Genomic DNA, 14,380 nt, shown 5'->3' with positions numbered 1-14,380 from the left:
TTCTCGCTTCCCTCCTACTCTAGAATTGAGAGGCGCTGCGCTGCGCGGCCGGAAGTGCTTCAGGGAGAAGCGTGGCAGAGCGCGCATGCGTTGAGCGCGACTCGCCGCGCGGTGCACGCTGGCCGCGCCTTCCCGCCGTGACGCTGCAGATAGAGGCCGGCGCCGCCGCTGTGGCACCTTCTGCCTCCCCCCGTCCGGCGAGGATGGTGGGCGTGAAGCTGATCGCTAACGACACTGAGTTCCAGCCTGAGCTGAGCGCGGCCGGCTCTCGCCTAGCCGTGGTGAAGTTCACCATGCGGGGGTGAGTGGCGCCGTGAGGCGCGGGCCCGGCCGGCGGAGCGCCGTCGGTGTGGGGCCGTGCTGGGCGCTGGCGGCAGGGCCGATCTTCTTCGGGGTGAGGGTGGGAAGGGGAGGCTGAGTGTCCGTCAGCGGGCCGGAGCCCTTTGCTAGAGATTTGAGAGATGTCTGTGCGCTGCTGCAGGAATAGCCTGCGGTTCTTCATGGGTTGGTGCTGCGCTGCCGTTTGCACAAGTTGTCAAGATCTTCCTGTGTTGAGGTGGCTGCATCTTCATGCCCGCAGCGAAGTCGGCCGTTGTGACTCGATATTGTCACAGTGAATAGTAGCTCCTGTGATCCCTGCAAAGGGTTTACTATGCCATCTCTATGTCACGTCCTGTGCAGGGACTTTAATGTAGCTGTCCTCCACAGGTGGCACTGGATTTGTTGCATTCAGTTTCAGAGAGTTTACGCATGGTTCTGCTGTGGTTTAGCCTGTTAGCCAAGCACCACACGGCCACTCACTCCTTTAGTCTGGGTGATTCTTACTGTAATATTGTTGTCGAGGCAAAAAAGCGATGTTGTGTGGATCTTAGGAATTGGTATTGCTCATTTTAATGGTGTATGTTAATGCCAGCTCAGCAGATTCCCTCAGGTACTGCTTATCTCTCTTCATGGTGGCCCCTTTGCCTGGCTAACTTACCGACTCATCCTTGCAGGGATATCTTCCCATCATGACATCACTGCCATAGGGGCAAGGCCTCTTTTCCAACTGCTTTGCCAATGCTTCCTTCCCTAGAAAGGGATCACAGCTGCAGCTGCTTGGCTTCACTGCCCACTAAGTTCAGGCCCCTGACCCCAAAGTTTCAGCTCCGGAGCAGCCACATAACAATGTGCTTACCTGGACAATGGTTACAATCTTCTTATATGTTTAGAAGCTCACCCAACATCAGGGTTTAGACAGTCTCTGTCTCTTCTAAGTTCTTCCTCTCCCTGCTCTCATTCTTTGAGCTGTTGGACTAGCTCAGTGGCTCAGTTTCATTTTCTTCCATCTGATTTAGGATTTATTTACTAAATAACCTCACTTTAGTAGGCATTTTTTACCTTTGCTTATAGGGGTAACTGATAATGGTGCTGGTTGATTCTGTTTCAGCTGCAGGGCCTGTCATTGGGGTTGGGTTGGATCCACAGGCAGTTGTGGTTGTTGTATATGTACTGCAGTAAAGCTCAGCCATAGCTTTCTGTAATTCATATAACAACACAGTAATGATGACGTGGTATTATGTAGCAATTAGCATTGTGCAATTCAGATTATTGGCTGTTTTCACCCAACATGTACCAAAGCAAGAAAATGAACATACTGATTCAGTTTGAGTCAAGAGTTTTTTTTTTAAAGAATAGGTTGAATTTTATTTTGTTTTCACAGATGTGGTCCTTGTTTAAGGATAGCTCCAGCTTTCAATGCTCTGAGTAACAAGTACCCTCAGGCAACATTTTTGGAAGTGGATGTGCATCAGTGCCAGGTTAGTATTCCAAAGCATATTTCACCTTTTGTAAGAGGAAAATTAGACCATGCAGTGACTGAGGAACTGGAAGGAAAGCTGCTTAATCAGTATAATAAGTGTCCATTTATGTGTTTCCTGATTAACAAGAAATTTTATTGATCTGAAATTACTTTATTCACAGAGATGTGACCAAACATTTAGGAAAATATTCTTGCAATTAGCAGTTTGATATCCTTCTTTAAAAAGATGTGCTGGTCCTTTAGCAGTTCCTGCTGTGCATTCTACTGATGTAACACAGTTACAAAGTCAGTGCCAGTAATTCCTCTCAAGTACTATGTGTCTGTTTTTAACAGACAAGTGTTGCACACAAGCTGTTGATTGACTTAAGGGTTGTTAGCAGAAATCAACAGTGGTGTGTTGAAAGGAAGCTTCTTGAACTTGCAAATGTTCAAGAAAAGCAAATGATAATGAAGAGAGATGAGTGTAGAAGTAGCAACGCTGTTTAAAACAACACTGAATTATGGCAAGTTTTGGGAAAAAAAACACCTGGGTGCTACAGATACAGGTAGAAGTGAAATAGGAGTCACCTTCTACAGTGGAAGATTGCACCCTTCGAGGTGTGCATGAATCCCTTTGGAAAGGGAAGTAACACAGGTGTAAAGAATGCTTGTAACATGGGAAATGAGGTGATCTTCACCTTCAAGAGCATGTGAGTAGTAGGATTTTTATGATGGACTGACCAACCTAACACAAAATCCTTTGAAAGAATGCCTAAATGTAGGAAAGATTAGGAGGATCTGAAGCATTTCAATTCAAGTTGTTGTCTGACTTGAAGGTTCTTGCAGTATAAGAAAAACTGTGATGTTGGGGCTGCTGTAGCTTGATTAATATTAATGTGTACATTCTCATCCATGTGAAACAGTGTTTTTGCCTGATGTTGGTAATAGTGTGCTAGAGAACACTGGTAACTAATTTATGCATTCTAGGGAACAGCTGCTACCAACAATATCTCAGCAACACCAACGTTTCTGTTCTTTCGGAACAAAGTGCGGATTGACCAATATCAAGGAGCAGATGCTGTAGGGTTAGAAGAAAAAATCAAGCAGCACCTGGAGAATGATCCTGGAAATAATGAAGATACAGATATTCCCAAAGGATATGTAAGCATATTTTATCTGAGTCTCTTTTTAAAATTTACGTGACTTGTTAAAACTTTCTGTTCCTTTCCAAACATCCTCTGGTCAAATAATGCTCCTGTAGGGAAACCTACAAGCTCCCATGGCTTTAAGGGACAACATTTGAAAGTTAACCATGCTTACTAAATATGTACGTGACAGAATTGTAAAATATATTAAGACAAATGTCTGCACATAGCCATAAGTGATTAAAACAATGGATTTCATATTTTATGATAAGGATTCATCTGCAGATTTGTGTTATGTTTCTTTCTTCTTCTCGAGCTTCACAATATGTCTTCCCAAAACATTTTTGAAGTGCAAGATCTTCCATGGTAAAGGACACAGTTAGACATAGCCGTTGAAAAGTTGTTCTGGTTGTTCTTTAAGAAGTCCTCTTTGTTATTCTTGTGGTGGTAGGCTGATTTGTGGTTTGGGAGTTTGTTTTTCTTTCTTGCTTGCCACTTTAATGTTCTTTCTTATTTATATAAGAAAAAATCCTTTGAAGGAAATAACCTTCATAATAGTTCAGCTGCATAGCAGTTTGCCATGAAAATGGTGGGCCACATGTTCTCAGACAAGATATTTTTAAAACCTTGCATCTAAATCACTTAACTAAAACTTAGTTCTTAACTATTCTCTAATAATTTAAAATATTTTTTCTTGAATAGATTTCTTACCATCACATGATCTAGACCTGTATTCTAGAAAAATCAAAACTTGATAAGGATAATTGAATTTTTGGCTGAAATTTCAATGGAGCAAAGCAATCCACTTAAATATTTGCTCTCTGAGGAGATTATTTCTCATGTCCTGCTTGTTTTCCTCTTGGATCAAGGCAATTGTGTGCTTCAAATTACAAGCCTACCTGATAGCTGTGCTTAGAAACATGTAAGTGAGAGCTCTGATGTGACAAAACACTTTCCTAGAGCCGTTATCTGAGATGGTGTTCTTCAAGCAGTCCTTGGTGTAGTGTTACTCCTTAAATGAGATTGCCTGCTGTTTTGCCAGCAGAATAAAACCCAGTTAGGTGAAATGTAATTTACCAAATAACTAAGTCATGTCACAGTTTAGTGTGCATCCCTTCATGTTAGAAAATCAAACATCTTCAACTTGATTTTGAGCATCTGTAGAAACCCAAATGACGTGCAGTCCAACACCTGGTTGTTGGTGTTTTTTTTGAGGTTAACTATTTTAAATTCAGTGCTGACAATATCCATTAGACAAATGTGAGCAAAATCTAGATGGACGTTTCTCTTTTTGGTAAACTTCAAAGGCATAGGTCACTTGAATTTTCTTGCAGCTCCACTCTGTGTTAAATATTCCACTGTATGCATTGCACTTCACTTTATATGGTGTGGGTGGGGATAAGTAAAAGGCAGTAAGTAGTTTAACTTGGAATAACACAGTTCTTAGTGTTATGGGAAGTAGGATACAGGAAGTGAACTGTATTCTCTAAGCAGCCTATTTTTTAATTTAGTTTGTATTGTGAAGCTACAACCTGAATTGTAATATGTAGTAATTTTAAAGCTAGTATATGGGGCTTCAGTATGAGTAGAACATTATTCTTTGGGACCAAACATATATCTGTGAGAAGGGTGGTTTAAGTTGCCATCCAACAAGTTCCCATAGTTGTTTTTTTTTTTATATAAATCCCTGAGGTTTTCTGTGTGCTCTGTTTTTTTGTTTGTTTGTTTGTTTTTGGTTTTTTTTTGTTTTTTTTTTGTTTGTTTTTTTTTTTTGTTTTTTTTTTTGTTTGTTTTTTTTTTTTAATAATGAGCTCAGAGAAGAATTTCGTTTATTCCTTCTACTTTTGGGTGAGTTTGTGGCAGATGTGTGCAGTCAGCAATTCTTTTGTTTTTCCTTTCAGATGGACTTAATGCCGTTTATCAACAAAGCTGGCTGTGAATGTCTTAATGAAAGTGATGAGCATGGATTTGATAATTGTTTACGTAAAGATTCTACGTACTTGGAATCGGATTGTGATGAGCAGGTACACTGGATAGTAAGATGTTTTCAGTGACTGGTTTGCAGGTTTTTTTTTTAATGAGTTGGGCTTGTATTGCTGTAGCAGTGTGAAAAAGAGTGGAGACAGTAGGTGGATGAAGTAAAAGTTCATTGTAGCATTTCCAATTTTCTACACATTTCTGAAGAAAAGTTGTAAGCAGAGTAGCATTTACTGATACTTTAAAGTGGCAGACTAGTGCACGTATGGAATATAGAGAATGTACACATGACATTTTATTTGTAAGTTTAGGCTTATTTATTGTGCTATGTTTGTTTGGAGAATGAAAAAAACAGTATTTAACAACAAATTTCTCCTCTCTCCCCCTCAGCTGCTTATTACTGTTGCTTTTAGTCAGCCAGTCAAGCTTTATTCTATGAAACTTCAGGGTCCAGATAATGGTAAGTGAGGTATCTCTGTCTCTAACTGTGTCCTGGAAACCTGAGCTTTCTCCACATTTAGTTTAAATGTTGAAAGATGTTACTGTTGTCCCTAGTTCCTTTTACTGAAATCGTGTTGGGATTTGCAGAAGGTAAACTTGGTGTAAATCAACAACAAATTACCTCACATTCCTTAGGAGGAAGTTTTTCACCCAGAGGGCGGTGAGGCACTGGCACAGGTTGCCCAAGGAGGCTGTGGATGCCCCATCCCTGCAGGCATTCAAGGCCAGGCTGGATGTGGCTCTGGGCAGCCTGGGCTGCTGGTTGGTGACCTGCACACAGCAGGGGGTTGGAACAGATGAGCACTGTGCTCCTTTGCAACCCAGGCCATTCTATGAGTCTGTGATGATTCTCTGATTACCATTATTCTGTCCTTGTGCACTTATATTTGGTATGACACAAATAGAGTTTCACTATATTTGGACATGCTGTGAGGGGAACCTCTGTTCAGGAATTCAGTGTGAGAGTAGCGGAAAAACTGCTTAATTTTGATATTTGGTTGGTTTACATTACAAAATTGAATACAATGTACATAAATGTCACACGTGACACAGAAAAACAATTTTTTTAGACCTTTGTTGGATTTGTTACATGGAATTCTGTCACTGAAGCTTAGGCAAGTAGTTCAACTTCTGATATCTTTCATTGTCTAGAGTAGTGGTGTGAGGATGGCAGATCTGTACCTTTTGCATCTCAAGTCTGTGCCTTTTTTTGAATAGCACTTAGATGGTGAGATAAGGAAGGGCTTCTTGAGCAGCATTTAAAAAGGAAAAAACACTAAAGCATCTGAATCCTGCTTCTGTATTTTGACACAGGACAAGGTCCAAAGTACATAAAAATCTTTATCAACCTTCCTCGATCAATGGATTTTGAAGAAGCAGAAAGAAGTGAACCAACTCAAGCCCTGGAGCTAACACCAGATGATATTAAAGAAGATGGCATTATCCAACTTCGCTATGTTAAATTTCAGAATGTTAACAGTGTAACTGTAAGTAAATCCTGTATGATCTGCTGGGGCTGAAAACTGTATAGGCTTCTAGAGCACTGTGATGTTGATTTCTCTGCAGATGTCTTTAGTTGCTCATCACTGATGGCGTCCTGTTTGTTCATGCTCAAAGGATTTCTGAAATTTTGGGTGAACCAGGGCAACGTGCATGCCATATCTCTCACCCACCATGTGAGAGATGGTTCATTTCACCTCTTCAGGACTTAGCATAGTGCTTAATCCTACTGCATTTTTACAATCATACCTTCATGAGAGGCATCTTGTCTTCCTTTGGAGAGATCAGGAGGCAAGAAGTGGTGTGCAAGTAGGGTGCAGATAGGGCACCCTCCTTGCAACCCAAATTTGTGCTCTCCCAGATGAAATGGTGATGGATTACGTAGACTTACACCCCACAAAACTATGCTGTTAAATACAAGCCACGTATTTATTATTTAATCAAATCCCGTGTTAGCTTTTGGCAGGACAGTGTGCAAACACTAGGCAAGTGATAGGGCGATCAAATAAAAGTTCTGCTTGTTTGCACTCTGCTTATGTACCCCACGGTAACGTTTCCAAAGTTTCCCAGCTGAACCTGGATTTTGTGTTCAAGAATTCAAAAAAAAAAAAAAGTCATTTTGTCCACCTCATGACTTTTCAGTACAGGTAATGAAGTAAAAGAAATTTTTGCAAAGACATGTAAGTAAAGCAATCGCTAAAATGAATTTGTAGTTCTAGTGTTTATGCTGTAAAGCATGTAATTATGCAGACTGTAGTAACAAGGTACACTTAGAAATGGAGGCCTTAAGACTATTCATGTTGAACTTTCTTTTGAGTAAGATTTAAATGAAGAGTGAACTGTGACTTTATATCCTGTTTGATGGCTGAATATGTCCTCAGATTGGAAATGGAAGTTGGGAAATTCCAAGCTGTGTATGTTTTTAAGTAAACCACTGGGAAAATAACAGCATTCTATGTAATCATTTAAAATAAGAGGACAGTTGCTTCTCCAGAGGGTAATGAGGCCTTTATGATTGGAAAAAGCATTTCTGTGGTTAGTTCAGAGATCCTGAGAGCCTAGCACTTCATGCACTAATTCAGGAATTCATCACACCTTAGTGCTTGTGTTTTGGGATTTTTCAGTTGTTTGTCCAGTCTAATCACGGGGATGAAGAGACAACAAGAATTATGTACTTCACGTTTATTGGAACTCCAGTCCAAGCAACAAATATGAATGACTTCAAGCGAGTAAGTCTTTGTTTCTTAAAAGCACTTACAAATGTTTTAAATTAATCCAGAAAAGAGTTGACTAAAATACACTCAGTTGTTGTAATTTTGCAACTTAAGGTAGATTTCAAAACAAAACATCCGAAACAAAACATGCAGCTATATCTTAACAGCTCTTTGGTCTTGCCTTTGTTTTTGTTCATCGACTGCTTCTTCGTCTTTTTTAAAAAGGTAAGAATGTGTCCATCAACTGCTGAAAACATGAGGAACTGTCCAGTTATCTGCACTATAGACAGTGTTGTTTCTTAACAGCTGAGAGATCTGTACCTTGATTTCAAAACTTTTATGCTGCTGGTGCTCAGGAAGCAGGGAAGCAAGTCTCCATATGAAATAGACAGACTCCTTGTGATTGGCTTGGTGGCTGTTTTGGTGAAGGATTTTATGGAATTTATTCAGTAGGCAGCACTACGTAAACTCAAGATCCAAAAAATTATTGATCACAAGGTAAATATGACATTAAACACACTTTTTTAACACTGATCAGGGAATGAAACAACTTGCTATGGTATGACTTCAGGCCGACAAATGCTGAAGGATAAAGCATTCTCATTTCCTTTTTTTTTTTTTCTTTTTTTGAGAATGTGAAATGGGTTTGAAAGTATTGAAACTTTCAAAGCTACTTACAGCTTTCCTTTAGAATGTAGTATCTATTAAAAACAAACTGCTTTAAGACTTACCCTCTTTACAAAGACAAATAGAGCTGTAACACCACTGCTTCCAAACTGGGCGGCCCATGCGACTATTGACATTGAAAGACCCAGAATTTATTCCACAAGCCACCTATGTCTTCAGAAGACTAAAACTGCTAACAGTTGCCACGTTATGTACTCTGATTTTTACGTTAAAACTTGATCTAACATCTTCTTCTAAAACTTAATAAAATGAGTAATGATGTTAATGAATAGATGCCTGACAAAGTTTTGCCAACTTACTGAAATATGAAGCCATTGAAAAAGATGCTCTAAGTTTAATGGATACCAATTTTAGAATTTTCTAAAGGAACACATCTGTTCTACTCAAAACTAGAAATAGGTTAATTCATTTTGAATCTGCTTGTGTTTTTTTTTGTTGTTGTTGTGTACAGCCTTTTTTACAAGCACTTAGGATAGCAGGACTGTAGCCTGCAGTGGGTTTTGCCATTACTATTTAATGTCACGTGATTAATCTGCAGTACTTCTCTGTTATTTTGAGGAAGAAAGTGGCACTCTTACACTGATAGTTTCAGTATTTGATCTGTCTCAGTTCCATTTCTCTGTACACTCCGTAAATACTCCGCTTTCCAAAAGTTTATTTTCTAAAAGGCACGCTCTTTTAAATCTGTTATTTTTTTCCTTGGATAATTTTGACAGAGGTGCCTTTGGCTAAGCAATGTACAGTTCTTGTGGGATATCATGAGCACTAGTGACTAGTGGTGAGCCACATGATGTTTCCTACAATGTTTTAAATTGTGAGAACAAAACAGTAAATTGGATGCAGTGCTCACATGCTTCCTTAGTCTGAAGCTGTAACAGCCTTATTCCTGTCAGTGTCAGCTAAGGTAGACTTTTTAAGGTCTGTGTGTAGTTTACGCTGAAGTACTTAAGGGTAATCATTAAACAAAGAGACCCTTCTGCACTAGGAGCCACACGGAGAAGACAGGCAGCAACAGATGCAGCTCCACTCAGAGTTTACATCTCAAGATGAGATAAATGGTTTGACAGTGAGAACGACTGATCCCTGAAACTCTGCAGGCACATGGTGGAATCCATGGGACAGGGCATCTCAGGTGGTCTCATCCTGGCACACTTTCCACAAAGGGCTGGAACTGATGGTCTCTCAATGCCCCTTCCAGCCTGAGCTGTCATTCTGACTTGCACACAAATCTCATGAAGGTATTAAAAAGTAGAATGAGTCTTACCTGCTTGTTGTTAACAAGGGCATTTTTAAGTCTGTGTTGGTTTTAAATGCAGTGCAGTTGCTTGAAAGCTGCTGTGTAGCCTGTTAAATACCACACTAGTTACTATTTTGGTTTCACGTGTGAATGTCTTTGCACTACTGAGGAATGTGATTTGTGACATTCACTGGAAGGGACAGGGAGGGAAGCAGCAGCTTACAGGACCTGTATCTTTCTTAAATGTTAGCGCTGGGTAGCACTGCACTGGTAGTATCAGAATGTCTAGAACTGCTCAGAACTTCCTCACCGAAGAGCATACACTGCTAGCTTTTGAGGCTGCTAATCCTTTCCTGGTTGAAGTACTCCTCAACTTTGTACAAAATAGGAATATTCATTTCTGGAACGTGTAGTTTAATGTTAGGATGTTAAAATATGTTGTCATAGCAAATGGGACGTGGAAGCCAAAGTACTCAGGAATCTGAACTTCTGTTCCTTCACTTCCACTGGTCCTGTCAGCTATGGAACCTTAATGTAGTGTTGAGTGTTAGTTATATTTAGGCTGACAGATCAACAGGGAAACCTCATGTTTCTTTTTGTCTTCTATGATCGACGAAAAGACCCACTCCTTACTGCTTTCAGGTGCCTCACTGCCTTAGTTCAGTCCACTTATGCAAAGCATATTTCTCTTCTAGTTATGGTAGAAGCAGTATTGAAACATAATTAACAAGAGGGGACAAGTGCTTTTTCCCCTGATTTTTTTTTTTTTTTTTTTTGAAGAGTTTGTAAAAATCACTTATTTCTAGATGGAAGCGTTAGAATGTAAAAGTAGACACGAGCATGAGTCCAGCCATGCTTTTTGTCGTTCAAATCATTGCTGCTCAGGTGATTCTATACATGTTCTTTTTCAATTTGGAAAAAGAAACCCACCACTGAGCAAAACATGGGTTTCAGTGATTCTGCTGAGGATCAGCCCTATGTATTTTGATACCTAGATGTAGTGGGGTATGAACGCAGGGTTGGTTGTAGCAGCTCACTGTTCAGCAATTGGTTATTAAGGTGTGTGACAGCAACCACTGTGTCCTTCAGTCTAGGAAGATTTGAATTTGCTCATGTTGCTCTGAAACACCACCAGGGCTGTAAGCATGACCTCTTCCTGATCAGTAAGACTGCTGAATTTGATTTTTATCCTCTGGGAGGAAGTCTTTGGAGTTGCAGGAAAGGGGGTCACAGGGGAGAGAAGTTGTATAAACTGACTGCAGAACTGTGAGGTAAGAGCTGAAAGTGATGGGGGGAACAGCTCAGCCTCTTTGCCCTACTTAAATAAAGGGCCCCCAGAAGCAGAAGATTGCAATTAACATTTTCTTCCCATACATATTTCACATTCTGAAGTAATTTTTGAAAAGCCTGCTGTAAATGTATGACTTTTTAATTTAATCCAAATTATTTCTGCTTCTCGTCTTCATGAGATCTGATTTAAGGCAGAATTAAAGAATCCCAGCCCTATACCAGACCGCACTCAAGATATAGGAGGTTACATTTGAGGTTTGTTTCCAGTGCCCTGGATGCTTCTCAAACTACTGAGAGACCAGCAACTGATGCTGAGTGACATCTGTGAAGTTCTGTGACCTTTTGACTCCTGACTGGGAGCTTAGTCATAAATCCTGTGAGCCAGGTGATGCACTGGTAAATTTCATTAATTGTGGAAGACCGTGCAACTCAATGCCAATAGAGTTCTTGTTTATGTCTGGTTTAACTTCGCTGCCCCTTTTTAGAGGCTGGGGATATGGGCAGGTGGGGATTTCTTGGTCTCCTCCTGAATCAAGGCTTTTCAGAACAACTTACTGCTCTCCACTTTGCTGCTGTTTTTCTTGTAACACTTTCTTTGTTTGTTTTTCAGCGTAATTTCCCATTTCTAAAGAACTAAAAATGCAGAAGACATTAAAAAGTAATAATCAGATTGGTGTGGTGTGGCATACTCCCTTTCCTTGCTTCCTCTGCTTATCTAGCATCTCTTTCGCCCTTTTCACAATCTCAGCACTGATGCAAGACCCATGTCTGTACCTTCTGCAATCAGGGACAGCCTTCTCTACCTTCTGATGCATCAACTCATCTGTCTTCTTTCTCTCCCCCCATCCAAATCTTATCTTAAACACTTCCCTTTCTTACAGTTTCACAAACTCTGTACTCTATCCCAAAGTTGACATTTTTAAAAGCACACCATCTAACACTCTTACAGCTTTTTTTTTTTTTTTTTTTTTTTGTCTGTAACTCATTTTTCAGCTTGATTTGAATTCTGTAATGGAGTTTGTGAAATGCTCTACGGAAAACTTGATTATTTTTTTTTTTCTTTATCTCAGTCAAGATTGATGTCCGACTTTGGTGTGACTGCAGTAAGAAGTTAGGCTGCCAGTTTCTCTTTATTGTTCCCCACTTTGCTCAAAGGAAATTAAGCAGGGAAGGCAGAGTAAGGAGCTAAATGGTGTTTGTGCAGGGGTGGCCTGATCATGCTGCAGCAGCGTGAGTCCAGTTGCTGGACCTGCTTCAAAAGATTCCTCTGTTGTAGGGGAAATGAGGGCTGTGACCAGTATCTTGGAGCATGCTAAGTGGCAGTTATGTCTGTAAACAGCTGGAAAATTGATCCATTCCTGAGAAAAGGATCAGTGATGATTGTTTGGTGCAAGTTTGTATGCACACTTTCTTCTTGGGAAGGTACAGTGGGATGGTCAGAAAATGTTTCTTTTACCTGTGTTGACAAAGTACCCGTATCAACATGATTAATTTTCACAGATAATTCACATGGGCGTGTTGTCAATTCCCACTTCAGACTGGTATTGCAATACTTTTCACTGAAGTTATACACTTGCTAACAGCTAATCTTTAATCTTCCAACTGTTTTTTTTCTTTTTTCTTTTTTTTTTTTTCTGCTTTTCTGTGTCTGAACACAGTTTGCTTTGGAAACACAAGGAATAAATACTGCTTCTTGTCAGATTAACTATTTTATTTTTTTTAACTTGATTAATTGGATCTTAACGTGAATGATTGGATTTCTGATTTTTTATTTTTTTTTTTCTTACGTTGACAAGTGGAGTTTTCCTGACACTGAGCATTAAGTTGAGGTCACAGCATGGTGAAGGGCTTCTGGTCAGGGGTTCCTGGGAGATGAAATTGGTCTTTTGAAAGTGCTTTTCATCAGTAGATATGAATTACTTTCTGATAGTGATAACTCAGTTCACCAAAAGCAGTTGGATACTCTAAAGACAAAATGAAGTGCTCCCTCCAAGACATGGAAGAAAAGGGGAAGAATTGGGAAGAGTATTTCCAGGAGTGGGACTTCTCTAAGTCAGGGTTGTGGAGGTTTCATCCTTTGTCTGTGGTATGGTACTCCTACAGTTCTGTACGTCACTATTGCCTGTGGGAATCTTGTGTGGTATATTGTCATTTAGTTGCAGAGGTAATTAACACTCAACATACTGGCTCTAGGAGTCCATCAGAGCACAAGAGAGATTTTACTCCTTAGTTTTCAACTTCGAGTAGTAATTGGAAATCTTATCTTCCATTAATGTAGATTCTGTAACCTCTATTCAAGCTAATTCAGACAAAACGTTGTCGTAGCTCCAAGTGCTACTTTGGTTAGATGGAAATGAGTTGGCAATTGGTGTCTTGACAAAGGTCTCCTGCAGCTTCAAGTCCGAAGTTTTAAAGCTTCCTTTTTATTCTGTTTTGACTTAGAAATGGGTATTTAATTTTAGAGTCGGGAAGAGCACTGGGATTACCTTTTCAGAAAAATGACTAAAATTGCATCACTTCCTGCTGTGATGCCTGTGTCCAGTATCTGTAACGAACGGGACCCAACGCCCTTCCTTAATGAGCCGTGCTAACTGTAAGCTTGTATGGCAGAATATAGAGTGCTGGTGTTTCCCTTGCTGTTGGCTGGCAAATCTCACCAAAGTCTGGTGGTGGCAGTGGTAATCTCTGCAAATGAGAAGTGCTGAGATGGCTGGTGGGGTTTGTAGAATTGGAGATTCGGAGTGGTCTTCCTAAGGAATAATGTTTTCACTAAGAATAACTGAAAATCCAGATCTCTCCTCAGGTTTGAGCTGCATGGTAAGGTAGATGCTGTCAGGCACTTACACAGTAGGGTCACCAAGGGAAAGGAACAAACATTATTGGAGCACCCCGTGGTTCTCTTCCTGCTGTGTTATTTCACAGAGCATTCTGAGGTCCAGTGCTGGGTGTGTAACATTTCTAAATGTGATGTGTTGTGCAGTTCCTGTCTTCTAACTCTTCTCAAGTGAGACTGATACTTTGCTGCTTTTATTCACACTGAAGATAAGAGTTTCTTGTGTCTTGCAGCCCTCAGCACCTCAGAGGGATTCACAGCTTCTTCACATGCAGCAGTGCATGCTCAGCTGCACTAATGTAGTTGAAAAATGTTGTGGTTGTTGATTTTTTGATGCTGACTAAAAAAAAAAAGTCCAGTGCCGCTTGCTGGGTTCACCACTCATTGCCACTGTCTGTCTTTTCCTCTATCAGGTAGTTGGCAAAAAAGGAGAGAGCCACTGAGGATGTGCAAGGCACTGGAAGGCCTTATTGCAGCCAGCTGAGATCTTCACTTCTCTCTACAGCTCCTGGATAATTGCTTGACCATAGCCTGAGACTCCATTTAATGCCATTACCAATAAATCATTGTTTTTGAGATGGAGTTTCGGTAGTGTTTCTGTTGTAATCCTCATTACCTGTATTTGTAAATAAAATTCATTACTTTTGCCAAGTTTAAATTTGTTGTTCTGGTAACTGTGACTCTTCCCTGTTCCTCTCGAACTGCCCAGCTGGGCTG

At 40.3% G+C, this 14,380-nt stretch overlaps 1 protein-coding gene across 1 annotated transcript; it reads left to right on the top strand.

Moving 5' to 3' along the window:
- The first annotated feature begins 128 nt into the window (after positions 1-128).
- Positions 129-14,321, top strand: TXNL1 (thioredoxin like 1). The gene is made up of 8 exons (XM_042831232.1): positions 129-301; positions 1,703-1,799; positions 2,768-2,941; positions 4,827-4,949; positions 5,293-5,362; positions 6,217-6,389; positions 7,527-7,631; positions 14,077-14,321. Exons 1-8 carry the CDS (start codon positions 204-206, stop codon positions 14,104-14,106), a joined length of 870 nt encoding a protein of 289 aa, XP_042687166.1. The 5' UTR covers positions 129-203; the 3' UTR covers positions 14,107-14,321.
- Positions 14,322-14,380: the final 59 nt, after the last annotated feature.

The sequence above is a fragment of the Centrocercus urophasianus genome, unplaced genomic scaffold (genome assembly GCF_019232065.1).
Source record: "Centrocercus urophasianus isolate 14NV4802_14NV808 unplaced genomic scaffold, USGS_Curo_1.0 seq_35, whole genome shotgun sequence".
Classification (NCBI taxonomy): domain Eukaryota; kingdom Metazoa; phylum Chordata; class Aves; order Galliformes; family Phasianidae; genus Centrocercus; species Centrocercus urophasianus.
The sequence above is the reverse complement of the archived record's forward strand: the minus strand, read 5'-3'. Positions and strand labels throughout refer to the sequence as shown.

Excerpts from the sequence above, each read along its gene's own strand:
- TXNL1 (XM_042831232.1), top strand. The coding sequence starts at position 204 with ATGGTGGGCGTGAAGCTGATCGCTAACGACACTGAGTTCCAGCCTGAG. Across the intron at positions 302-1,702 it reads GTGAAGTTCACCATGCGGGG|ATGTGGTCCTTGTTTAAGGA; the intron begins GTGAGTGGCGCC and ends TTGTTTTCACAG. Across the intron at positions 1,800-2,767 it reads TGGATGTGCATCAGTGCCAG|GGAACAGCTGCTACCAACAA; the intron begins GTTAGTATTCCA and ends TATGCATTCTAG.